This window comes from Rattus rattus, chromosome 4 (assembly GCF_011064425.1).
Source record: "Rattus rattus isolate New Zealand chromosome 4, Rrattus_CSIRO_v1, whole genome shotgun sequence".
NCBI classification, from domain to species: domain Eukaryota; kingdom Metazoa; phylum Chordata; class Mammalia; order Rodentia; family Muridae; genus Rattus; species Rattus rattus.
In genome coordinates this window covers 128,387,316-128,412,420 of record NC_046157.1, presented here as the reverse complement: position 1 = coordinate 128,412,420, position 25,105 = coordinate 128,387,316, and the positions used below count along the sequence as shown (strand labels likewise).

General features: G+C 40.4%; 1 protein-coding gene across 1 annotated transcript in view; it reads left to right on the top strand.

The window, feature by feature from the left end:
• The window catches only part of Dnah7 (dynein axonemal heavy chain 7), a 275,064-nt gene that overhangs the window by 23,619 nt on the left and 226,340 nt on the right, over positions 1-25,105 (top strand). Inside the window, exons 7-12 of the mRNA XM_032901100.1 lie at positions 2,242-2,367; positions 5,104-5,223; positions 17,691-17,874; positions 18,410-18,589; positions 22,147-22,419; positions 23,663-23,790. Coding sequence (XP_032756991.1) covers positions 2,242-2,367; positions 5,104-5,223; positions 17,691-17,874; positions 18,410-18,589; positions 22,147-22,419; positions 23,663-23,790 — 1,011 coding nt within the window. The remainder of the gene's footprint in view (positions 1-2,241; positions 2,368-5,103; positions 5,224-17,690; positions 17,875-18,409; positions 18,590-22,146; positions 22,420-23,662; positions 23,791-25,105) is intronic.

The following is a 25,105-nucleotide window of genomic DNA, read 5'->3' as shown; positions in this document are numbered from 1 at the left end:
AGCATACTCAACCAGAGAAGTGGCCACTTCAGTGTACCTTACAGCCACTACAGAGCCCTGCCAAGGCCACTACGGCATTCTCCCTATTGAATAGGTGGCTCTAAACTCACTTAGGAACCAGATGAAGGATCACGAACTGCCCCACGTTTCTAGTATTTCTGGTCTCCAACCAGGACATGACCAAGGATAGTTTTTGTTTGTTTATTTAAGGCCAAAGACTACAATACCATCTAGTCACTAAACTGCCGGTCTCATTTCTATCTCCTGTCCTCATTTTCTTCCCAGTATAGAGGTAATACTAAGTGCCAGCTAGGGAATGGGGGAGACAACTGAGTCTGGTTTCTCTTTGCTACATGGGGTCATCATGTGTGGCATTTGGGCCCAATGGGCCTATCTAGGAGACTTGGGAATTGTATCAGTGGTTATATTTATGCAACAGCCAGGTATAGGGAAGAGAGGAAGTCTTGGCTGCCTAAATCAAGTGTTTAAGTAAAATTGATGGTAAATTATGGCCACAAAGTGGACATATTTAAATATGCAGATGCTTGAAAATACTATAAGTCAAAAGTGCATTTGATATACCTGACCATGGAGTACCACAGCTCAGTGATATCATGTGCTGTAGGGTCCGTTCATGGGTACCCTGCTAGTTGCATGGTGGGCTGCTCAACTGTGCACTGCCCGGTGTCTTCAAAGCCAGCTCAGAATAAAATCACAATCCAGATGTATTGCCTTTCCAGTATCACACAGCCAGAAACCTCAGAAGTCCAAATATGGTACAGATGATATGCCACAGAGAATATTTACATATCTGAAAGATGTAAATATATTTGAAAGTATGTTTTTGAATAAGAATGATTGTGTGTGTGTGACTGTGCACACACAGGTATGTGATTTGTAAATGATCTTTACACATTGACAGGCAAAATGGTCAAGGGGATTTCCATAGGCAAAGTAGACAATATCCTTATCATTCTGAAAAATAAAACAATAATTAAATGTTGTGTATCCTGTCGTTAAGAATCTTCATACATAAAAGCTAGCTGGCTATTGTTTGTACTTGACATTTTAAGTTACCTATGGATTCAATGGGATCAAGTATCTAGTAATGGGAATTAGTTATCATATGTTTTAAAGATTTAAATATGATTTTAAGTTATCATAGTGAAATTGTACTAACATGCAACACACACACACACACACACACACACACACACATATATGAATAATTTGTACCAGTTGGTTTTAACTATCGATTTGACAATCTAGAATCCCCAGGATGAGAGTCCTAGTAAGGAATTATCTATATTAGGTTGAGCATGTCTGTGGAGGATTGTCTTGGTTGTTGATAAATATAAGAATTCTTAGCCCATTGTTGGTTCCCTAGATTGGGCCTTGAACTATATATAATTTCTTTGCTCTTGACAACATATATGATACAATACCTGTTCTGAGCTCCTGCCTCTATGACCTTCCTTCTACAATGGGCTACAATCTAGGATTGTAAACTGAAAACTTCTCTTTCCCTTACATCGCCTTTTGTCAGAGTAACATATCACAGCAACTGAAGTGAAGCCAGAGCCTTCGTATAGAAAAGCTAGCCCGCCGTTGTTTTTATTTGACTGTTGTTCATTATTTTCAGATTCAATAGGATTACCTATTCACAGATAAGAATACTTTGTATGTTAAAAATTTAAAGCAAAGTTCATGATTATTGTCAAGATTAGGTTGTGCCAACCACAAAGTACATATTGTAGGCTAGAATTACATATTTTGTAACTTCTACTACCTCTTTTCATTTATTTATTTACTTTACATCCTGATCACAGCTCCTGTCTCTTCCCAGTCCCCCCTCCCCCAGACCCTGGGACATCAAGTCACTGCAGGGCTATACACATCCTCTCCCACTGGGGGCACACAAGGCAGCCCAGTTAAGGGACAGGATCCACAGGCAGGCAACACATTCAGGGACAGCCCCTGCTCCAATTGTTGGGGGACCCACATGAAGACCAAGCTGCACATCTGCTACATATGTGTAGGGGCATATTTTGTAATTTCCATGAGATGATATTAGAACAAAATGATTATTGCTTTCTATATATATATACATATATATAATAAAAAATATTTTTGTGGTGCTTAGAACCAAACACAGGACCTTGTGTGAGCTAGGCAAATGCTCAAGCCAATGCCCTTTTTGAGTTTTAGGGAAGATAGCTCAGTTTTTCTTTTTGTTTTCAGAATGGAAGTCTTGCCGAAGCCGTGGAGGAGGTCTTTCCTGTCTGCATGCAGTTATATTAGGGACCACTTGAACGCTATGAACCCCACTATGTTGGCTGTGCTGGATCTGTGGCACAGCACCTTTAAGTGAGTAGTTTTGGGGTTTTTGAAACTAAAAACAATTTTATTTCATGTTTATGAGTGTTTTGTCTACATGTTAAGTGCGTACTATGTGCCAGGTGCCCAGGGAGGCCGGGAGAAGGTGTTGGATTTCCCCAGGCCTGGAGATACGGTTAGCTGTAAGCCCGAGGTGTTGGTTCTGGAAGATGACCTGGGTTTGTCGAATTAACCACCGAACCATCATCTATGCCTTCTCACTAAAATTTTTTTAAAAATGTCATTTTTAGTCCTATCTGACTTATTTCTCTTATTCTTTTAATTGTAAATTAAAATTAATTACGAGTGCAAATACTAAACCATGATTTTGATAATTGATATGTAAATATAGAATAATAAGTGAACACTGTCTTTTACATCTGACTCACTGTATTTGTCTTCTCTGTCTAGTCACCATATGTGCTTTCAGGATACTCTCAGCTCAGGGACTCAATGTCTTCACCTTGTTTTAAGTGACCCAGAACATTAACGGCTGCAGTGCTCAGAGCAGTTTATAAACCTGATAAACATTGCCCAAATTAATAGACTGCACTGAAGTCCCCTGACGGCTGGTGGGAAGCACGGCCTGCCTCCCACGTGTCATCTATGGGGCAGAGCATCTGTGGGCAGGAAGGGCTTAGCAGAGGTGCATATAAAGGTTTCTGGAACAAAACGGTTTGCTCCTTCAGCAGAAGAGGACCTGCCATGCCGCATGGGAACTCTAGCTTCATGTGCTCTCTCTCACACGCCCGTTACAAGTCTCGCAGAGGCACTGCAGCAGTATGCTGATATGGGCGCATGCTTCAAAATTAGCTGAAGTAATGCAAATTTAGATTTCTTAAAGGCAATCTTTCTTAAGACACCCTAAAACTTGGAGCGTCCCCACACCTACGATAAATGTGATGCCACCCTTTGTCTCTCCTCCTGACAAGCCAAACCAGTGACATACTGAACGGTTGCCGTGCGGTGGACATTTTCTACATTGTTCTGCAGTCTTTTAACCACAGGCTGCGGAAGCCCCTGTGGCGGTTTGAATAGGCTTGGCCTAAGGAGTGGCACTGTCAGGAGGTGTGGCTTTGCTGGAGAAAGTGCATTACTGTGGGGGTGGGCTTTGAGGCTCCACCCAGTGCAGAAGAGCCGGTCTTCTAGAAGCCTTCAGATCAAGATGTAGAACTCTCAGTTCCCCCCACACCACGCCTGCCTGGACACTGTATTGCTCCTGCCTTGATGATAATGGACTAAAACTCTAAACCTGTAAGCCAGCCCCAATTAAATGTTCTTTTTTTTTTTTTTTTTTTTTTTAAGATTTATTTAATTTATATGAGTACACTGTAGCTGTCTTCAGACACACCAGAAGAGGGCATTGGATCCCATTACAGATGGTTGTGAGCCACCATGTGGTTGCTGGGAATTGAACTCAGGACCTCTGGAAGAGCAGTCAGCGCTCTTACCCACTGAGCCATCTCTCCAGCCCAAATGTTGTTCTTTATAAGAGTTTTTGGTCCTGGCGTCTCTTCACAGCAGTGAAACCCAAACTAAGACACCCCCACACTTACATACATCCCACAGACACACGCTATACTTGGTGATTTGTTGTAACATCTTAAAGCGTGTTTAACAAACATTTTACATATGAATGAAGATATATTCCACCCCCATCCCCCCACCCCCCCAAAGTATCTTACAAGCCTCCCCGTGTCTAATCTGGGCTTCCGTAAGTCCTGTGCCTTTAGAAATTCACACGGGTGTAGGATTTGGGGCTTCTGGGGCTTCCTTGGCAGACAGCTTCCCCCCCCAGGCTCTCTGCTCCTCGGGCTTCCTTTTGAAGAGATATTGTACTTGGAATTAGATGCCAGCTCTGAATGCTTGAGTCTTATCGGCCTCCACCCCATCCCCACCCCATCCCCCACCCCCCCCCACTTTTTTAACTGTTCTGGTTTCTGTGAAAGCCTAGTATAAATTCTCACCAAATTCCAGAGCTACACTCTTGCACTTTGCAGCGATACTCCCACAATGTCATATTCCTGTTGAATCTAAATATATATACTATTTTAAAATTTTAGTCATTGTTATGGTTTGGATCTGAAAGATCCCCTAGAAGGCTCAAATGTTTCAACTCCAGGCTTGTTTCAGTTCCTCAGTATTCAGAGGTAAGGCTTTGGAGAGTGACTGCATGGAAAGGGCTCTGTCCTCAGTAGATGAACCAGTTTGAGTTCACCATCTGTAGTCCTATTGGGAAATGAAGGGAACTCAGGAACTAAGGAGGCAGGACATAGCTGAAGACTGTGGATCCCGGAGGCATGCCCTCAGGGACTATCCTGTCCACAGGCCCTTCACTTTCAAAAGCTTTGTCTTTCTCCCCTTTCCCAGCTGCTGTGGCCTGACTCCTCCCAACTGCCTGGAGAAGAACACTTCTCTGTCATCGTGGTCCCTCCACAGGTCTTAAACAAGAGAGCCATGCAGCAGACCATGAACTGGAACTTTGGAAACCAAGAGCCCAAACAAACCTTTCTGCTCTCTGCTCTTGTTTTCCTCTGGCATTTTTGTCACAGCAACAGAAAGCTGACCACCACAGAAAATCTCATGCTCTTGACAATTCAATCTAGAGTACAGATTTTGATGGCAAATCTAGGAATATGGTATTTTCTTGGAACAAACAAATTAAGAAAATCATAAACACCACAAAATCTTTATCTTAAATTTGCTGTCTATTTTTATCTCTTGCAGGAAATTACGCCTAGTTGACATAGAAGAGTTTCACAACCGTCAGGACGCATTAGAGCTGTCGGGATTTCAGAACATTGTCATTAAACACATGGAATCCGCCAAGGAGACTCTGCTTAAAACGTAACGTTTCAGTAGGGATGTTTAAGTTTAGAGATGTGATTGGCAAAAGGTTTCATTTTAACAACTTCCAGAAAATCCATCTCAACAGTTTTTAACACATTTCTGTCTCAGAGTTAAATTTGTCCTTAATTATCTTGGTGTGTAACACGTCCAGATGTTGTAGACAGCCACGAGTGGAAAGACGGAAAGACGCTGAAGTGCTCGTCCCTAAAGGTGGGCTGGGAAAGGTGTTGTAATTGCCTCTGCAGTGAGGGCTGTTGGACACCAGGCAGAAATGGTCGTGATCTAGTCACCACCAGGCTTGTGTGACATCTCCATGCCAGGCACAGACTGTGCTCTCTCCTGGCTTTGGGTGAGGGACACAGGGCATTTAGAGGATGACCCAGAGGGGAATGCATATGGCTTAGAAAGTTTATAACCTCAGTGCTATTAGATCTATTAAGATATAATTAAATACCTCCTTGGATTGGTCCTTCTAAATGGAATAGACACATATGATAATTAATTATATAGGTGCCAGACAATTACATGTGGCCACGTAGGAAAATTGTCTCTAGCTTGGTCATTCATTTATTAAAAATAGGACATTAAAATTAGGTTAGATTAAAATTGACAAAAGACACAAAAGTTTTGGCCATCCTCGTGATTTCTAAAAGTTAAGTAGAAATGTATGTTTATCATTTAAGATTAAGTATACTTTTTTTACCTTTTTACTCTAATAGGTTAAAATAATATTACCCTTTAAAAGCTAATCTTTTTATTTTATGTTATATATAGTTGAGGGAAAAATAAAAGCAGAGAGCAGATAAAGCAAGGAACTGTATAAAAGTGCAGAGCAAAAGATGGCATCTTCAGGATAGGACCCAGATGTATTACCTCAGCCTGTAGCTCTGGGGGCAAACCCCACCTCAGACTTGAGTGAGACGGTGTCACAGAATAGAGCTCAAAACTTTATTAATTCCTTTTCTAATAAAAATGTAGACTGGTGCATTCACACTGACTCTAAGCACCTTTTGGTGAGGTAGGGTGTGTTCATCATTTCTAAAGGGCAGAAACCCGCTCACAGCAGACAAACTAGTGAAGTAACTACTTCAGCCCTTCCAAACCCAAGGGTGGGTGTCCTCATAGTGCCCTGCAGTCCCCCGGCCCTCAGCAGCTGCTGTGCTCTGCCCATTTTCTAGGCACCTCTGCTGTTCTAGGTCTTTATTTCCACTCCTGCCTTTTTTTCTGACTCTCCTCACCTCATTGTCTCCTAACCCGGAGACTTCCTGAGGCCTTCTCATCTTTACATTTACACAGCAATCCCATCATCCCATTGGTCTTCCCCACTGCAGCATCACATCTGTCCTCTGAGCTCTAGGCCCTTACCAAACACAGGCAGAGCATATCTACCGTGTTCACTTCACGGCCATAACAATTACTCTCTCCTAAATCTGTGATTCTTGTTCTGGACCATTCCCAGAGCACCCTACAATTTGCGGCTTTTAAAAATCCCTATTGTTCATCTACAGTTTCTCATTACCTCCACACTGATCACAGTAGAGTGTTATTTTTTGAAATCTTACTTACCATAAATTCTTTTTTATATGGGTGTAGAGCTGTGGCATTCATAGAGCTTGGCAGTCATCACTAAACTGCAGAATGTTTTCTTTGGCCCCAAACACTCTCTCCCTTGGCAGCCACTCCCCATTCTCCATCCCAAAAGCCCCTGCTGATCACTGATGGCAGTTTTGTCTCTGTGGACTTTTCTATTTGGGGAATTACATTTCAGCTGAATGCAGCCGGTTCCTTTGGGTTTCTTATGGGAGGCGCCTTTTCAAGGCTTGTCTATGGTATAGCACTGTGCGGTTAGTGTTTGTCAACTCCATACAAACTAGAGACACTTGTGAAGAGGGAACCTCAAATGAGGACTTGCTTCCACCACACTGGACCATGGGCATGTTGACTTGTCATGCTCTTTATTTTGTTTGTACCATTTCTTCCTTCTTATCTTGAATTTAGTTTGCTCTTTTTTTTTTTTTTTAACATCTAGTAGAATTTTCTTGTATTCTAATGTAGGTGCTTGGAGCTAAAAATTCCCACTGTTCATTGACTTTTGTCCCCCCCCCCAGTTTAGTATATAATAATGTCATACCCAAATTATTTTCTTTTTTTTTTTTTTGGTTGAAATATTTTTCATTTTTCTCACATGCTGATGGTTATACAACAGTGTACACACTCTTTTTTTTTTGTTTTGTTTTTTCTGCTTGTCTGTTTTTTTTTTTTTCTATTTTTTTTTTATTAACTTGAATATTTCTTATATACATTTTAAAAGTTATTCCTTTCCTTTCCAGCAAACATCCCCTCCCCTCCCCTTCCTTATGGGTGTTCCCTCCCCACCCTCCCCCCATTGCCGCCCTCCCCCAACAGTCTAGTTCACTGGGGTTCAGTATTAGCAGGACCCAGGGCTTCCCCTTCCACTGGTGCTCTTACTAGGATATTCATTGCTACCTATGAGGTCAGAGTCCAGGGTCAGTCCATGTATAGTCTTTAGGTAGTGGCTTAGTCCCTGGAAGCTCTGGTGGCTTGGCATTGTTGTACATATAGGGTCTCGAGCCCCTTCAAGCTCTTCCAGTTCTTTCTCTGATTCCTTCAACGGGGGTCCTATTCTCAGTTCAGAGGTTTGCTGCTGACATTCGCCTCTGTATTTGCTATATTCTGGCTGTGTCTCTCAGGAGCGATCTACACTTCTGCACTTCTTTGCTTCATCCATCTTGTCTAATTGGGTGGCTGTATATATATGGGCCACATGTGGGGCAGGCTCTGAATGGATGTTCCTTCAGTCTCTGTTTTAATCTTTGCCTCTCTCTTCCCTGCCAAGGGTATTCTTGTTCCCCTTTTAAAGAAGGAGTGAAGCATTCACATTTTGATCATCCGTCTTGAGTTTCATTTGTTCTAGGCATCTAGGGTAATTCAGGCATTTGGGCTAATAGCCACTTATCAATGAGTGCATACCATGTATGTCTTTCTGTGATTGGGTTAGCTCACTCAGGATGATATTTTCCAGTTCCAACCATTTGCCTACAAATTTCATAAAGTCGTTGTTTTTGATAGCTGAGTAATATTCCATTGTGTAGATGTACCACATTTTCTGTATCCATTCCTCTGTTGAAGGGCATCTGGGTTCTTTCCAGCTTCTGGCTATTATAAATAAGGCTGCGATGAACATAGTGGAGCACGTGTCTTTTTATATGTTGGGCATCTTTTGGGTATATGCCCAAGAGGGATAGCTGGATCCTCAGGCAGTTTAATGTCCAATTTTCTGAGGAACCTCCAGACTGATTTCCAGAATGGTTGTACCAGTCTGCAATCCCACCAACAATGGAGGAGTGTTCCTCTTTCTCCGCATCCTCGCCAGCATTTGCTGTCACCTGAGTTTTTGATCTTAGCCATTCTCACTGGTGTGAGGTGAAATCTCAGGGTTGTTTTGATTTGCATTTCCCTGATGACTAAAGATGTTGAACATTTCTTTAGGTGTTTCTCAGCCATTCGGCATTCCTCAGCTGTGAATTCTTTGTTTAGCTCTGAACCCCATTTTTTAATAGGGTTATTTGTCTCCCTGCGGTCTAACTTTTTGAGTTCTTTGTATATTTTGGATATAAGGCCTCTATCTGTTGTAGGATTGGTAAAGATCTTTTCCCAATCTGTTGGTTGCCGTTTTGTCCTAACCACAGTGTCCTTTGCCTTACAGAAGCTTTGCAGTTTTATGAGATCCCATTTGTCGATTCTTGATCTTAGAGCATAAGCCATTGGTGTTTTGTTCAGGAAATTTTTTCCAGTGCCCATGTGTTCCAGATGCTTCCTAGTTTTTCTTCTATTAGTTTGAGTGTGTCTGGTTTGATGTGGAGGTCCTTGATCCACTTGGACTTAAGCTTTGTACAGGGTGATAAGCATGGATCGATCTGCATTCTTCTACATGTTGACCTCCAGTTGAACCAGCACCATTTGCTGAAAATGCTATCTTTTTTCCATTGGATGGATTTGGCTCCTTTGTCAAAAATCAAGTGACCATAGGTGTGTGGGTTCATTTCTGGGTCTTCAATTCTGTTCCATTGGTCTATCTGTCTGTCTCTGTACCAATACCATGCAGTTTTATCACTATTGCTCTATAATACTGCTTGAGTTCAGGGATAGTGATTCCCCTGAAGTCCTTTTATTGTTGAGGATAGTTTTTAGCTATCCTGGGTTTTTTGTTATTCAGATGAATTTGCAAATTGTTCTGTCTAACTCTTTGAAGAATTGGATTGGTATTTTGATGGGGATTGCATTGAATCTGTAGATCGCTTTTGGTAAAATGGCCATTTTACTATATTAATCCTGCCAATCCATGAGCATGGAGATCTTTCCATCTTCTGAGTTCTTCTTAAATTACTTTCTTCAGTGTCTTGAAGTTCTTATTATACAGATCTTTTACTTGCTTGGTTAAAGTCACACCGAGGTATTTTATATTATTTGGGTCTATTATGAAGGGTGTCGTTTCCCTAATTTCTTTCTCGGCTTGTTTCTCTTTTTTGTAGAGGAAGGCTACTGATTTATTTGAGTTAATTTTATACCCAGCCACTTTGCTGAAGTTGTTTATCAGCTTTAGTAGTTCTCTGGTGGAACTTTTGGGATCACTTAAATATACTATCATATCATCTGCAAATAGTGATATTTTGACTTCTTCTTTTCCGATCTGTATCCCCTTGATCTCCTTTTGTTGTCTGATTGCTCTGGCTAGAACTTCAAGAACTATATTGAATAAGTAGGGAGAGAGTGGGCAGCCTTGTCTAGTCCCTGATTTTAGTGGGATTGCTTCAAGTTTCTCTCCATTTAGTTTAATGTTAGCAACTGGTTTGCTGTATATGGCTTTTACTATGTTTAGGTATGGGCCTTGTATTCCTATTCTTTCCAGGACTTTTATCATGAAGGGGTGTTGAATTTTGTCAAATGCTTTCTCAGCATCTAATGAAATGATCATGTGGTTTTGTTCTTTCAGTTTGTTTATATAATGGATCACGTTGATGGTTTTCCGTTTATTAAACCATCCCTGCATGCCTGGGATGAAGCCTACTTGATCATGGTGAATGGTTGTTTTGATATGCTCTTGGATTTGGTTTGCCAGAAATTTATTGAGTATTTTTGCGTTGATATTCATAAGGGAAATTGGTCTGAAATTCTCTTTCTTTGTTAGGTCTTTGTGTGGTTTAGGTATAAGAGTAATTGTGGCTTCATAGAAGGAATTCGGTTGTGCTTCATCTGTTTCAATTTTTGTGGAATAGTTTGGATAATATTGGTATGAGGTCTTCTATGAAGGTCTGATAGAATTCTGCACTAAACCCGTCTGGACCTGGGCTCTTTTGGTTGGGAGACCTTTAATGACTGCTTCTATTTCCTTAGGAGTTATGGGGTTGTTTAACTGGTTTATCTGTTCCCTGATTTAACTTCAATTACCTGGTATCTGTCTAGGAAATTGTCCATTTCCTGTAGATTTTCAAGTTTTGTTGAATATAGGCTTTTATAGTAAGATCTGATGATTTTTGAATTTCCTCTGAATCTGTAGTTATGTCTCCCTTTCATTTCTGATTTTTGTTAATTTGGACACACTCTCTGTGTCCTCTCGTTAGTCTGGCTAGGGGTTTATCTATCTTGTTGATTTTCTCAAAGAACCAACTTTTGGTTCTGTTGATTCTTTCTATGGCCCTTTTTGTTTCTACTTGGTTGATTTCAGCTCTGAGTTTGATTATTTCCTGCCTTCTACTCCTCCTGGGTGTATTTGCTTCTTTTTGTTCTAGAGCTTTTTGGTGTGCTGTCAAGCTGCTGACATATGCTCTTTCCTGTTTCTTTCTGCAGGCACTCAGCGCTATGAGTTTTCCTCTTAGCACAGCTTTCATTGTGTCCCATAAGTTTGGGTATGTTGTACCTTCATTTTCATTAAATTCTAAAAAGTTTTTAATTTCTTTCTTTATTTCTTCCTTGACCAGGCTATCATTGAGTAGAGCATTGTTCAGTTTCCACGTATATGTGGGCATTCTTCCCTTATTGTTATTGAAGACCAGCTTTTAGGCGTGGTGGTCCGATGCTTACGCATGGGATTATTTCTATCTTTCTGTATCTGTTGAGGCCTGTTTTTGACCAATTATATGGTCAATTTTGGAGAAAGTACCATGAGGAGCTGAGAAGAAGGTATATCCTTTTGCTTTAGGGTAGAACGTTCTATAAATATCCGTTAAGTCCATTTGGCTCATGACTTCTCTTAGTCTGTCTACGTCTCTGTCTAATTTCTGTTTCCATGATCTGTCCATTGATGAGAGTGGGGTGTTAAAATCTCCTACTATTATTGTGTGAGGTGCAATGTGTGTTTTGAGCTTTAGTAAGGTTTCTTTTACGTATGTAGGTGCCCTTGTATTTGGGGCATAGATATTTAGGATTGAGAGTTCATCTTGGTGGATTTTTCCTTTGATGAATATAAAGTGTCCTTCCTTATCTTTTTGATGACTTTTAGTTGGAAATTGATTTTATTTGATATTAGAATGGCTACTCCAGCTTGCTTCTTCAGACCATTTGCTTGGAAAGTTGTTTCCCAGCCTTTCACTCTGAGGTAGTGTCTGTCTTTGTCTCTGAGGTGTGTTTCCTGTAGGCAGCAGAATGCAGGGTCCTCGTTCGTATCCAGTTTGTTAATCTATGTCTTTTTTATTGGGGAGTTGAGGCCATTGATGTTGAGAGATATTAAGGAATAGTGATTATTGCTTCCTGTTATATTCATATTTGGATGTGAGGTTGTGTTTGTGTGCTTTTCTTCTCTTTGTTTTGTTGCCAAGGCGATTAGTTTCTTGCCTCTTCTTGGGTATAGCTTGCCTCCTTATGTTGGGCTTTACCATTTATTATCCTTTGTAGTGCTGGATTTGTAGAAAAGATATTGTGTAAATTTGGTTTTGTCATGGAATATCTTGGTTTCTCCATCTATGTTAATTGAGAGTTTTGCAGGATACAGTAGCCTGGGCTGGCATTTGTGTTCTCTTAGGGTCTGTATGACATCAGTCCAGGATCTTCTGGCCTTCATAGTTTCTGGCGAAGTCTGGTGTGATTCTGATAGGTCTGCCTTTATATGTTACTTGACCTTTTTCCCTTACTGCTTTTAATATTCTTTCTTTATTTTGTCGTTTGGTGTTTTTGACTATTATGTGACGGGAGGTGTTTCTTTTCTGGTCCAATCTATTTGGAGTTCTGTAGGCTTCTTGTATGCCTATGGGTATCTCTTTTTTTTTGGTTAGGGAAGTTTTCTTCTATGATTTTGTTGAAGATATTTACTGGTCCTTTGAGCTGGGAGTCTTCACTCTCTTCTATACCTATTATCCTTAGGTTTGATCTTCTCATTGAGTCCTGGATTTCCTGTATGTTTTGGACCAGTAGCTTTTCCTCGCTTTACATTATCTTTGACAGTTGGTCAATGATTTCTATGGAATCTTCTGCTCCTGATTCTCTCTTCATCTCTTGTATTCTGTTGGTGAAGCTTGTATCTACAGCTCCTTGTCTCTTCTTTTGGTTTTCTATATCCAGGTTATTTCCATGTGTTCTTTCTTGATTGCTTCTATTTCCATTTTAATTCCTTCAACTGTTTGATTGTGTTTTCCTGGAATTCTTTCAGGGATTTTTTGCGATTCCTCTCTGTGGCTTCTACTTGTTTATTAATGTTTTCCTGTGTTTCTCTAAGGGAGTTCTTCACGTCTTTCTTGAAGTCCTCCAGCATCATGATCAAATATGATTTTGAAACTAGATCTTGCTTTTCTGGTGTGTTTGGATATTCCATGCTTGTTTTGGTGGGAGAATTGGGCTCCGATGATGCCATGTAGTCTTGGTTTCTGTTGCTTGTGTTCCTGCGCTTGCCTCTCGCCATCAGATTATCTCTAGTGATACTTTGTTCTGCTAATTCTGACAGTGGCTAGACTGTCCTATAAGCCTGTGTGTCAGGAGTGCTGTATACCTGTTTTACTGTTTTCTTTCAGCCAGTTATGGGGACAGAGTGTTCTGCTTTCGTGTGTGTAGTTTTGTCCCTCTACAGGTCTTCAGCTGTTCCTGTGGGCCTGTGTCTTGAGTTCACCAGGCAGGTCACTTGCAGCAGCAAAGTTGGTCTTACCTGTGGTCCCGTGGCTCCAAGTTAAGCTCACGGGTGCTGCCCACAGGCTCTCCCATGATGGCAGCGACCAGGAAGATCTGTGCCGCCTCTTCCGGAGCCTCCGTGCACCAGGGTTCCAGATGGCCTCGTGTTTTCCTCTGGAATCAGCAATGTGTGTAGAGAGCAGTCTCTTCTGGTTTTACTTGAGGCGTGTCTGCCTCTCTGAAGGTTTAGCTCTCCCTCCCACGGGATTTGGGTGCAGAGAACTGTTTATCCGGTCTGTTTCCTTCAGGTTCGGCGGTGTCTCAGGCAGGGCTCCTGCCTCACCTGGAGCCCTCTCCCACGGGAGCCCAGAGGCCTTATACAGTTTCCTCTTGGGCCAGGGGATGTGGGCAGGGGTGGGCAGTGTTGGTGGTCTCTTCTGCTCTGCAGCCTCAGGAGTGCCCACCTGACCAGGCGGTAAGGTATCTCTCCCACGGGTTCTGGGAGCAGAGAGCTGCTGCGGGCCCCAAATTATTTTCTAATTGGTCTTGTGATTTTTTTCTATTTATGTCTGTATATATCTTTTTTAAATTCTTTTTTTATATCATTATTTTTATTGCGTTTTTCAAATTTACCTTTTAAACATTATCCCATTTCTGGTTTTCCCTCCAGAAACACGCTATCCCACCCCACCCCTCCACCCCCTCACCCATTTCTATGAGGGTGCTCCCTTACCCACCCACTCCCTCCCACATCCCCACCCTGACATTCCCCTATATTGAGGCATTGAGCCTATACATAGCAAGGCCATCCTCTGCTACATTTGCGCTGGAGCCAGGGGTTCATCCCTGTGTTCTCTTGGGTTGGTAGTTTAGTCCCTGGGAGCTTTGAGAGATCTGGTTGGTTGATATTATATTATTCTTATGGGGTTGCAAACCCCTTCAGCTACTTCAATCCTTTCTCTAAGTCCTCCATTGTGAACCCTGTTCTCAGTTCAATGGTTGGTGGCAAGCATCTGCCTCTGTATCTGCAGAGCAGAGCCTCTCGGCAGACAGCTCTATCAGGCTCCTGTCAGCTTGCACTTCTTGGCATCCACAATAATGTCTGAGTTTGGTGGCTGTATATAGGATGCATCCCCATGTGGTGCAGTCTCTGGATGGCCTTTCAGTCTCTGCTCCACAGTTTGTCTTCTTTTTCCTCCTGTGAGTATTTTTGTTCCCCCTTTTAAGAAGGTCTGAAGCATCCAAACTTCGGTCTTCCTTCTTCCTGAGCTTTATGCAGTCTGTAAATTGTATCTTGGGTATTCCTAGTTTTTGGCCTAATATCCACTTATCAGTGAGTGCACACCATGTGTGTTTTTTTGTGATTGGGTTACCTCACTCAGGATGATATTTTCCAGTTCATTCCATTTGCCTAAGAATTTCATAAAGTCATTGTTTTTAATAGCTGAGTAGTACTCCATTGTGTAAATGCATCACATTTTCTATATCTATTCTTCTGTTGAAGGACATCTGGGTTCTTTCTAGTTTTAGGCTATTGCAAATAAGGTTGTTATGAACATAGTGGTGCATGTTTCTTTGTTATATGTTGGAGCATCATTTGGGTGTATGCCCAGGAGTGGTATAGCTGGGTCCTCAGGTAGTACTATGTTCAATTTTCTGAGGAACCTACAAACTGATTTCCAGAGTGGTTATACCAGTTTGCAATCCCACCAATGATGGGAGAGTGTCCCTCTTTCTCCACATCCTTGCCAGCATCTGCTGTCACCTGAGTTTTTTATCTTAGCCATTCTGAGTGGTGTGAGGTGGAATCTCAGGGTTGTTTTGATTTTCATTTCCCTTATGACTAAAGATGTTGAACATTTCTTTAGGTGTTTCTCAGCCATTCGGCATTCCTCAGCTGTGAATTCTTTGTTTGGCTTTGAACCCTATTTTTTTAATAGGGTGATTTGGCTCTCTGGAGTCTAACTTCTTGAGTTCTTTGTATATTTTGGATATTAGCTCTCTATCAGATGTAGGGTTGGTAAAGATCTTTTCCCAATCTGCTGTCCTAACGACAGTGTTCTTTGACTTACAGAAGCTTTGCAGTTTTTTGAGGTCCCATTTGTCAATTCTTGATCTTAGAACACCCATTGGTGTTCTATTCAGGATTTTTTCCCCTGTGCCCATGTGTTCGAGGCTCTTGCCCACTTTCTTGTCTATTAGTTTCTGTGTATATTATCTCCACATACTTGTGGCTCTCCAACCATCATGTTTTGCTTTCTATTTTTTTTAAATATTCCATGTATGTGAGTACACTGTAGCTGTCTTCAGACACACTAGAAGAGAGCATCAGATCCCATTACAGATGGCTGTGAACCACCATGTGGTTGCTGGGAATTGAACTCAGGACCTCTGGAAGAGCAGTCAGTGCTCTTAACCGCTGAGCCATCTCTCCAGCCCTGCTTTCTAATTTTGAAGTTCAATCTTTTATCTCTATTAAGACCTATTTTCTGACTACCATCCATTGAGATTCCTTCTGTGTCCTTCTCAACTTCATTCACATCACTTCTGCCATTGGCAGGCCCAATTTTACTGTGCGCATTTGTGCATACACATGTACTTATGTACATGCAAGCAGTCATGTGTGTTGAGATGCACACACATGTGCATGTGATATTTTCCTTAGATGTCTACACCTTGTTTTTAGAGACAGGTTTTCTTATTGGCTGTGGTTTGTGGGTTTGACTTTACTGGTTCTCTGGAAATGCCAGAGATCCTCTAATCTCTGCCCACCAGCGCTGGAGTCTGGAGTACACTGCTTTATTGGTGACTTTAATGTGTGTTCTGGGGACTGAACTCATGTCCTCATGCTCACGTGAAAAGCACATCACCAGCTACGCTATCTTCCTAGCTGACTGTTGCCCAGTATTTAGAGAGTGCGATGCTTTTCAACCTTCCTAACGCTGTGGCCCTTCAATACAGTTCTTCAGGCTGTGGTGACCCCCAACCATAAAATTATTTCATTGCTTCTTCATAACTGTAATTTTGCTACTGTTATGAATAATGTAAATATGCATATATGATATGCAGGATATCTGACATATGACCTCTTTGAAAGAGTTATTTGACTCTCAAAGGGGTCACAACCCACAGGTTGAGAACCATTGAGATAGACTCTTACAAATTATAAATGACTTCTCCATTCATTTGTCTCTGTAAATGTCCCCCTTCATTTTAGTATCTCCCATTCATTGAGAAAATAATGAATACAGATTCTTAATTTGTTTTGAAAACTTGAAGTGTGACTCTTATCTGTCTGTCCTCTCCTCTGAGAACACTTTCACCTTGGTGAAACATGACATGAATTCTTTTTATTTTTACCCCATTTATACCTTCTGCTAGGGCTTCGGCAATTACTATTTTCATTGTAAAGCCTTTCTCCAAGATTTAAACGTGAAGTGTCTCTCTGTCCTTCGACTTCCAGCTATTTCCCATGATGCACCCACTACTTTCATTATTAGGAGAGAAAGAATGATGTAATTTTTTTTATACCTTCTGTAACACTGTGCCTAGAACACAAATGTACTCGCAGTACATATAAAGCAAAAGTTTATATTTAAAACTTAGATTTCCTCTGTGAGGACACTCTGGTCATTCCTATCAACTATTGTTTAAAAGCTCATTATCCCTCATGACAGAAAGTATCAGCATTCTTTAATCTTGCAGTACCTACAAGGATTTTATAAGCTGGAAACTTCAGTGATTTCCAGCATGAGGTACCTATATATGAAATTGCACTATTATTCTTTTATTACAAGGACACATGCACATTTGAAACTTCATTTTAAATCAGTCATTCTTTCAGTATTTCACATTAAGGGAAATTGGGGAAAATAAAATCCATGGTGTTTTTGATTTGTGCCTTGTTTTTAAGCTATTGGGAAATGGTAGCGTGGTAAACCATGTGAGTTTAGCTTGGTATAAGCTAGCTCTTTGATCAGTTATTCGCTCTATGGCTTTAAACTAACAGATATTCCATGGGGACCATTTAAGAGCCTGGAGAGAAGTGTCCAGTAAGGTTACTGCTCATATTTCTTCAAAAACTGCAGGAACTATAATTGCAGAGGTAGATTTATGTCTTACAGCACCCCATCATTGAGTCATTTTCCATTGGTTATGATTTAAAATTTCTTTTCCTTGGAGAAGTGAAATAATCTAGCACTTAGGTCTCAGAGAGAGTGGATAATGTCACTTAGCAATATACCTCTCTATGAAGACCTTTGGATGGCTAGAATTTACCGTTAATGCTCGATGTAAATGGAATAATACACTGAGAGTATTGACTTCTAAATGTCTTTTGTTCTTTCAAGGTGGTTTCCAGAAGTGCAGAATATTTATTACCAAGGCAATAAAAAAAAGCAATTGCCAACTGGCGACAGCAGCGCCAAATTGGAGTCTTTTTTCAACTGTGCTGCTACACTCATGACCTTACAGCTGCAGGACCTCATTCTCGTCTCCATGCAAGACTTCACAGACCTCATCGCCCAACCTCCCGTAAGTCCAGCTCAGCTAGCAGGTGTGCCTTTGACTGGTGTGCCCTTTCAGAAAGGAAACTGACAAGGTAGCTTTTCTGACGAAACAGCAGAATGTGAATCTTCAGACCTATTACACTTACATGCTAAAAGGTTAGGTCAACTTGCATAGTTTGGATAAGATTATCATCGAAACAGTGAGGATTTGGACAAATCCTTGGGGGACCAATTGAGTTTTGAAGGCTTCGGTATAGCTTCCTTTGAGGAGTTCCTTTTATCTCTGGAAGGAGAGTGTTTCCTATACCCTGAACAATGCCTTGAAATCAATGTGCTTGGCTCTCTAGTTAACCTCTAGGTCCTGTAAAACAGTACTAAGTCATACCGAGAATGACAGTCACTCCTTCAGTCTTTCTAGTAGGATCTTCTCTTGTTTAAGTGTCTCAGGTACAAGAGAAAGTATTGTTTCATGTATTTAATTGGGGCTGGCATAATTTTTATTCACAGCAATTGACCTCTATTTCTATGTATATCTATGATTATTTTATTTGTTTTTATAGGAATCAATTAGAGCTTTTGAACATCCAGGTTTCATCATGAGGCTGGTCCTTGATAAAAAGTCCGTTAAATTTGAACCTGAATTTACTGACTACATAGATATCCTTGTAAATGTTTATGAAATCATGATTAAGGCTGTCAGCTTTGTGCCAAGAGTTGAGACGAAATTGTATTCCAAGTGGGTAAGTAGCAAGGACATTCTGATTGCCACCCTGGAAGCTCACCACCATCACACCTTAAATTCCATCTTAGCCTCTATTAGAAGCATCACTAGCCTGGGTTTTGGAGTGACTATTTTTAATTTTTATATTAAAAAAGAGACATAATAGGGTTTTGTATATTTCTAAATGATTTCTTTTTATATGTATATGTGTGTATCTTATATGTAATTCATGACTTGGTTTCGTGCTAGTTAATTTTACATCAACTTGACACAAGCTAGAGTCCTCTGAGAGAAGGAAGTCCCAACTGAGAAAATACCTCCATAATATCAGTCTGTAGGGCATTTTTGTAATTAGTGATTGATGGCGACACCTTTGGCCTGATGGTCCTGGGATCTGTAAAAAAAGCATACTGAGCAAGCCACAGGGAGCAAGCCAGTGAACAGCACCCCTCTACTTCTTCTGCCTCAACTCCTGCCTCTAAGTTCCTATCCTCTTCAGTTACTGCCTTGATGTCCTTCGACGTGGAAGTACAAACAAAATAAACCCCTTTTTTCCTTTTTTGCTTCTGGTCATGGTGTTACATCACAGCAATAGAAGTCTTAGCTGGACAAGTTTAGATTGCTTAACATTTTGATTATGAAAATATGCATTGGCTATTCTTTTCTGAGAGACAGAAAGGAAGTGGATCTGGATGGGAAAGGAAGTATGGAGGGACTGGGAAGAGTCAAGAAAAAGGAAACTATGTTCAAATTATATTGTATGAGAAAAGAATCCGTGTTTAATAACAGGGAGAAAGAATAAAAAAATAAATTATGCATTGGGAGGACAATCCCCTTTAGTGGGTCCAATTTTTTTTTTACTTTATTTTCTTGGAATTTTATTATTTTTCATGCAAAAGAAGTTGGACACTTTTGATGGCCCTTTCTACTTATTCATAAGTTTTTTGTCTGTACATATACTAATTCTTTTCCATTGTGAATTTAGAATTTACTAATTCTAAATTTCCATTCAGAATTCTACTGTGTGTGGTTCTGCTGATGGTAGAACCCTGCCCACGGTGGCTAATACTTCTGGAGTCTTTCCCTTTTCACTATGGGACAGACATAGGACCTCAGGACATCTCCATGGCTGCTGCCTAGGTTGACTTCTCTGGAATTTGGTAATCATTTGAAAGCTCTGGAAGGCTTAGCTTTGACTGAATAATTTTTGACTTAATGATATTTTGGACACACTAGTTGTATGCTTATCCAAATCAGAGACGAGAATTCTGATAATGGACTGTTAAGGCTACTATTTCTCTCTCTCTTAGACAAATTCCTCAGTCCCCCTCACCCAAAGGTTCTGTCTCCTTTAAGTTTTGTCAAGATATATGTCCTGAGAGTGCTACTTTGCTCCACTTCGATACTTTGTCTTCTGACAGTCACATTCAGCCACCCGTCCCCTCCTTGCTGGGGAATCAGCAAATCTTTGACCACAAAGACGATTGAAGTCTAAAATCTCATGTAAGCACACAATGGCCTTTTTAAATTTGTTTTTCCCATCTTGACTCCGTAGATGACCCCCCCAACTTTGATTCCTCACCATACATTAGAAGAACCAAATTTAGTAATTTTCTTTCATATTCACGTATTCTAAAATAGTTCTGTGTATCAGTTCTTCATATCACCACATTTCAGAGTCTGTCAAAATTCACTGCTTGCTTTGTCTGTGCATAACCCCAACTCATTTATCATATTTATTCCTAATACTTTACCTTTTTTTCAAGAACAGAAAATATCAAGGTAGCTTATGAAACACACTGATAGAGGCAGTTAATAAGATAAGAATTACCAAGCTCCAAGTACTGATTAGAATTGTGCAAATGAACTCTATTGCTATGATTTTATGGTTATAAAAGACGACTCTACTCTTCCTGGTGTCTACAGTAAAGAGTAGATGCAATGAGTTTAAATTAGTATGAAAATATGTAATCTAGACTTTCAAGAAAAGAATACTTGTTTTGAGTCAGATATTTAGAGCTAGGGCTTGCATGGGACATTGTCTATGGGGTAATGGTTTTGTCAACCTTACTTAGTCACATTTTAAAAATAAAAATTAGGGAGTTCATCATGATCACCACCCCTAGATGTCTCTAGGTGATTTGAGGTTCAGCCAGATTTTGAAATATATTATAAGACTAGTTTGAATAAAATAATTACACAGCATCTCATTGACCTTTGGCAGTAAATGCAGAAGCAGATTCATATTTCTGTTCATTATTATATTTGATAGGAGGAGAATATAGATTAAAATACACTTTTATTTCCCATGAAAGGCAAACTGGTAAGGGCTGCTGTACCGTGAGTCCAAGCTCATAACTGTCTCATGGTCTAATTTGATATTCTTTGAACACCTGAGGTATCACATAAAATATCATTTTTCTTAACTCTCAATGGGCACTAATTAAATTTAATATTAGAAACTTTCTAAGGTGATTCTCAGTCTGAAAATCTAATTATGTCTAGAAAGATAGCTCTATTTTAGAAATTAGACAAGCTGCTAAAAATGTAAGAAACTGTCTATGATGAGTATTAATGACCTTCACATGAGAACTCATAAATCCACAGTCCATTGTGTGGAGTGTAGTATTTTAAAAGCTGTTTTGTAAAAGAGACAATACCAAGTGTCTACTGAGCCCCGTAATGAGGGACTGATGGAGGGGGTAACATTCAGTAGTGTTCCTATAAGGGATCTAGCTTTAAGACAGCTGAGTTTCTGAAGTGCCCAGCAGGAGTAGCAGGCGACCACTCACTGGGTACCTAAGGTGATGAGATCAATGTCAGTGTCAAAGAGTACTCACCACAGACTGCGATTTCTATTCATTACAGGTTTGAAATGCCTTCTTCTAGATGGCTGAGCACTGATGTTTGTAGAAGTTACCTTGCAGATTATAAGCTGTGCCAATGCATTTATTCATCCTCTTACTTACAAGTGGAAGGAGTCCTTTGACTTTCATCTGCTCATCTAAAACTGTTGTCTTGTGCATTCTTGCTCATTGTTATCTAGCCATGGCAGCAGAATAGGAATTTGGCAACTAAGGACCAGCATCAAAGGCCACCTGAGGAGCTGAGGAGCGGGAGTGGCAGTGCTTCTTTGGTTTCCTTCTCCACAGAGAGAACAGACTCTGTGTTTGAGGAGGGTGGTGGTGGGACTCTGCTCCAGCATGTGCAGGCCAAAGCCAGCCTAGGAAAGCTAGCACAGTGGTGTGTGGGCTCTTCTGTTTGGTGGCCTAGGTTTTATTTTGCATGTATTTTCAAATGACCACTTGCCCAACTGTACTGAAAAACAAAAACAAAACAAACCAACAAAACGAATCACCAGCTAGCCCTTATGGAAAACAATTACACAAAGCCTACAGTTTACAACACTCTTCAGGTTAGACTGAGAATATTTCTATAGATTTGAGATTAGTACATTTCAACAGCTTATGTATAGAAAGGGCAATATAGTAAGATTGACACTTTCAGGGAGATAATATAGTGGGGTTAATTTAGCTGAAGGTACATGAAATAACATCATTTTCCTCCTCTGCTCAGGAAAGCAAATCCAAGCCAACCACCTTGAAGCCCATAATTCTGGATGAAATTATAGATGCTCATAAAGAAAAGATTAAGGAGGTGGTTTTACGAGAGAGTGTGGCGCCAACAGAGCACCTCAAATTGTATGACAAATATCAGTTCTTGATTACTAGACAAGCTGAGCAAGATATTGAAGAGTTCCTGTTTCAAAGTCAGAACTATGAGAGACTAATAGAGGAAATTCGCAAATACCAAAAGCTGGGAGAAGAAATACAGTACACATCTCGAAAGGTAAATTGCCCTTTTCCATATGACTTTTGATGGAAGAGAATGGTCCGTCTCAGGTGTATTAATATCTAGTGTTAGAGTCCACAGTAAAAAAAACAAAAGCAAGAGTGCTGTCAACAGGAGCCTGCTCCCTGAACTGGTGACACTTGTGGGCCTCAGTGTCAGGCAGCTAGGACACATTATAGTCCTTGTGCTCACATGCGTGAGATGCCAGTGTAAGGTGAAAAAAATATGTAAGAAATACGAAGAGGAAGAAGCATAAGTACCAAATTTCCTCCCATTTCCAACAACCTGACTTAAATTTCATGTTGACAAATCTTTTGGAAAGGACAGTAATAACACCAAAATGTAGTTACCTCCATTACTAAAGATATGAGGACCATAAACATCCTCTCTTGGCCTTTTAATCGAAAACATTCTTCAAATTCCCTGCCATGCCCATGTATTACTTTTTAAATACAGAACAAATGAAATATTTGAAACTCATCTTACGGCTGTGTGTGGAGGTACACACCTTAGTGCCAGCATTCAGGAAGCAAGAAGACCACAGGTTCATGGTCAGCTAGTCTGGACTGTAAAGCAAGACGATGTCTAAAAACAAAACAAAACAAATATTAAATGAAGTTACTTTTTTTCCTCCATCTTTATTAAGTTGGGTATTTCTTATTTACATTTCAATTGTTATTACCTTTCCCAGTTTCCATGCCAACATCCCCCTAACCCCTTCCCCTCCCCATGAAGTTACTTTTTATTCAGTTACCAATAACCTAATTTCCTAAACTTTTAAAATCCATTATTATTATTACAAAATAGATTTCAAGATAACAAACTTCAAGGATATTTACCCATAAGATGGTTGCAAAATACAAAATATTTGCCGCAGGAAGTGGGGGAGGGGTGGGGAGGTCAGTCAGTAGAAACTGCCCCAGCCTCGCATGTGAATTTGTTATCTTCCTTTTGTTTTTTGAAACGGGATCTTGCCTTTAGCTCAGTTTGCCATGGGACTCCCTATGTAGCCCAGGCTGGCCTCAAATTTACCCACTCTTCCTGACTGTGTTGCCCAAGCGTATGGGGTTATATACCTGAACCACCGTGCCTGGTTCAACAATTTAAAACCAAAACCCAAAACAATCTCCAAACCTGACCTTGCACACACAAATCAGCATCAGGAGAAGGGAAGAGTGAAGAGAGCCTCTTACTTATGCTTATTCCAATGCATGCTTCTTAAATCTTTTTCACTCTGCAGACTGTTCGTCTGGGAATGTTTGAGATGCACTGTGAGGAACTGATCAGATCCTTGGTGAAGCGGGCAGATGTCATCTGTGGCAAACTGATAGCCAAGATGTTCCGAGATCACCAGGAAGTAAACACAATGTACGAGAGTGCCATGGTTATCGTTGCATTCTAGGAGTGGCCCTAGGGTCACCAGGCAATGGAAGTGGGTCGAACAGTGTCCCAGGGATTTCAAAGAAAGGGTTATGCTAAACCTATTTCTTCATGAAGACATTTCGTGATGCCATGTCATGGTGCTTTCTTTCACACATGTGCCTTCCCAAGCGTCTACATTGGTTAATGAGCTTCCATTCTTTTGCACAAGTCAGGTGGACTTTAACTTAATCCTTGGAAATTTGTGTAATGCATACATAAATTAGTTTTCAGAGTAGATGTGTATAGGAGCTGTGGGTGGATTCTAAGGAGTCGTGCTGTCAAATTCAAACTTTCTCATACTATCATTATTCTTTAATGCTGGGAGCTGAAGCAGCCCAGGGGGAAGAGCATCCTCAGGACAAGACTTGGTCTTGTGAGAGAGTAGGGTTGTGTTCTATAATAAAGTATGCCTATCTTGACTTTAAGTTACTGAGGCCAGAAGCTGCAGGCCTCTAGAGCTATTAACACTTGTTGGTAACAGCAGGGTGATTAGGTGAGGGATTTATTCTAGCACTCTCTTCACTGGCCTGTCTGATTAACTCTTTGTGTACCAGAGAGGAAGGAAAGGAAAAGAATCAAAATGCTTTATACAGGCAAATATGCAAAGCACACATACATTTACACACCCACACTTTGAACAAGCCAAACCATCTGTTTCAGTCAACTCCATAAGTATTCGTGCATGCTTATATACAGCACATTTACCTACACTTGTACATACAGACAAAATATACATTTGAATGGATGGATGGATGGGTGGGTGGGTGACACAGAGTCCCCCCAAGCCAAACCATCCAACCAACAACTTTCTTTCTTTTCTCTGGCCTTTTTATACCTTCTTAGACAAAACTTTCTTTAGAAAATTTCCTCATAGACGAGAATTGCATAAAACAGGAGTTACAGAAGCCTGCTGATATCAAGTTCAAAGTTGTATTTCATTCTAATATTCACTGTAAGTTCAAAGCAACAGCTTTTACATGGCCTTGCCTTATCACAGTGCACACCTGTTGCTATATCCTTAGATCTAAATGGTTTTCCTTGAACACAAATTTGTCCCAAGCCTATTTCACTTTTTTGTGTTATTATGAAAGCTCAATATATTTCTTATTATGCAACCTTTCCTTACTATATAAGGAATGGGCACTTTCTATTCTTGATTCTAACTTTATTATGTCCGTCTGTCTAGCAAAGCAATTAAGAGTATCTCGTAAAACTTCCTTCCTGAAATTATTTGACTCACATCAGGAATTCTATAGAATCA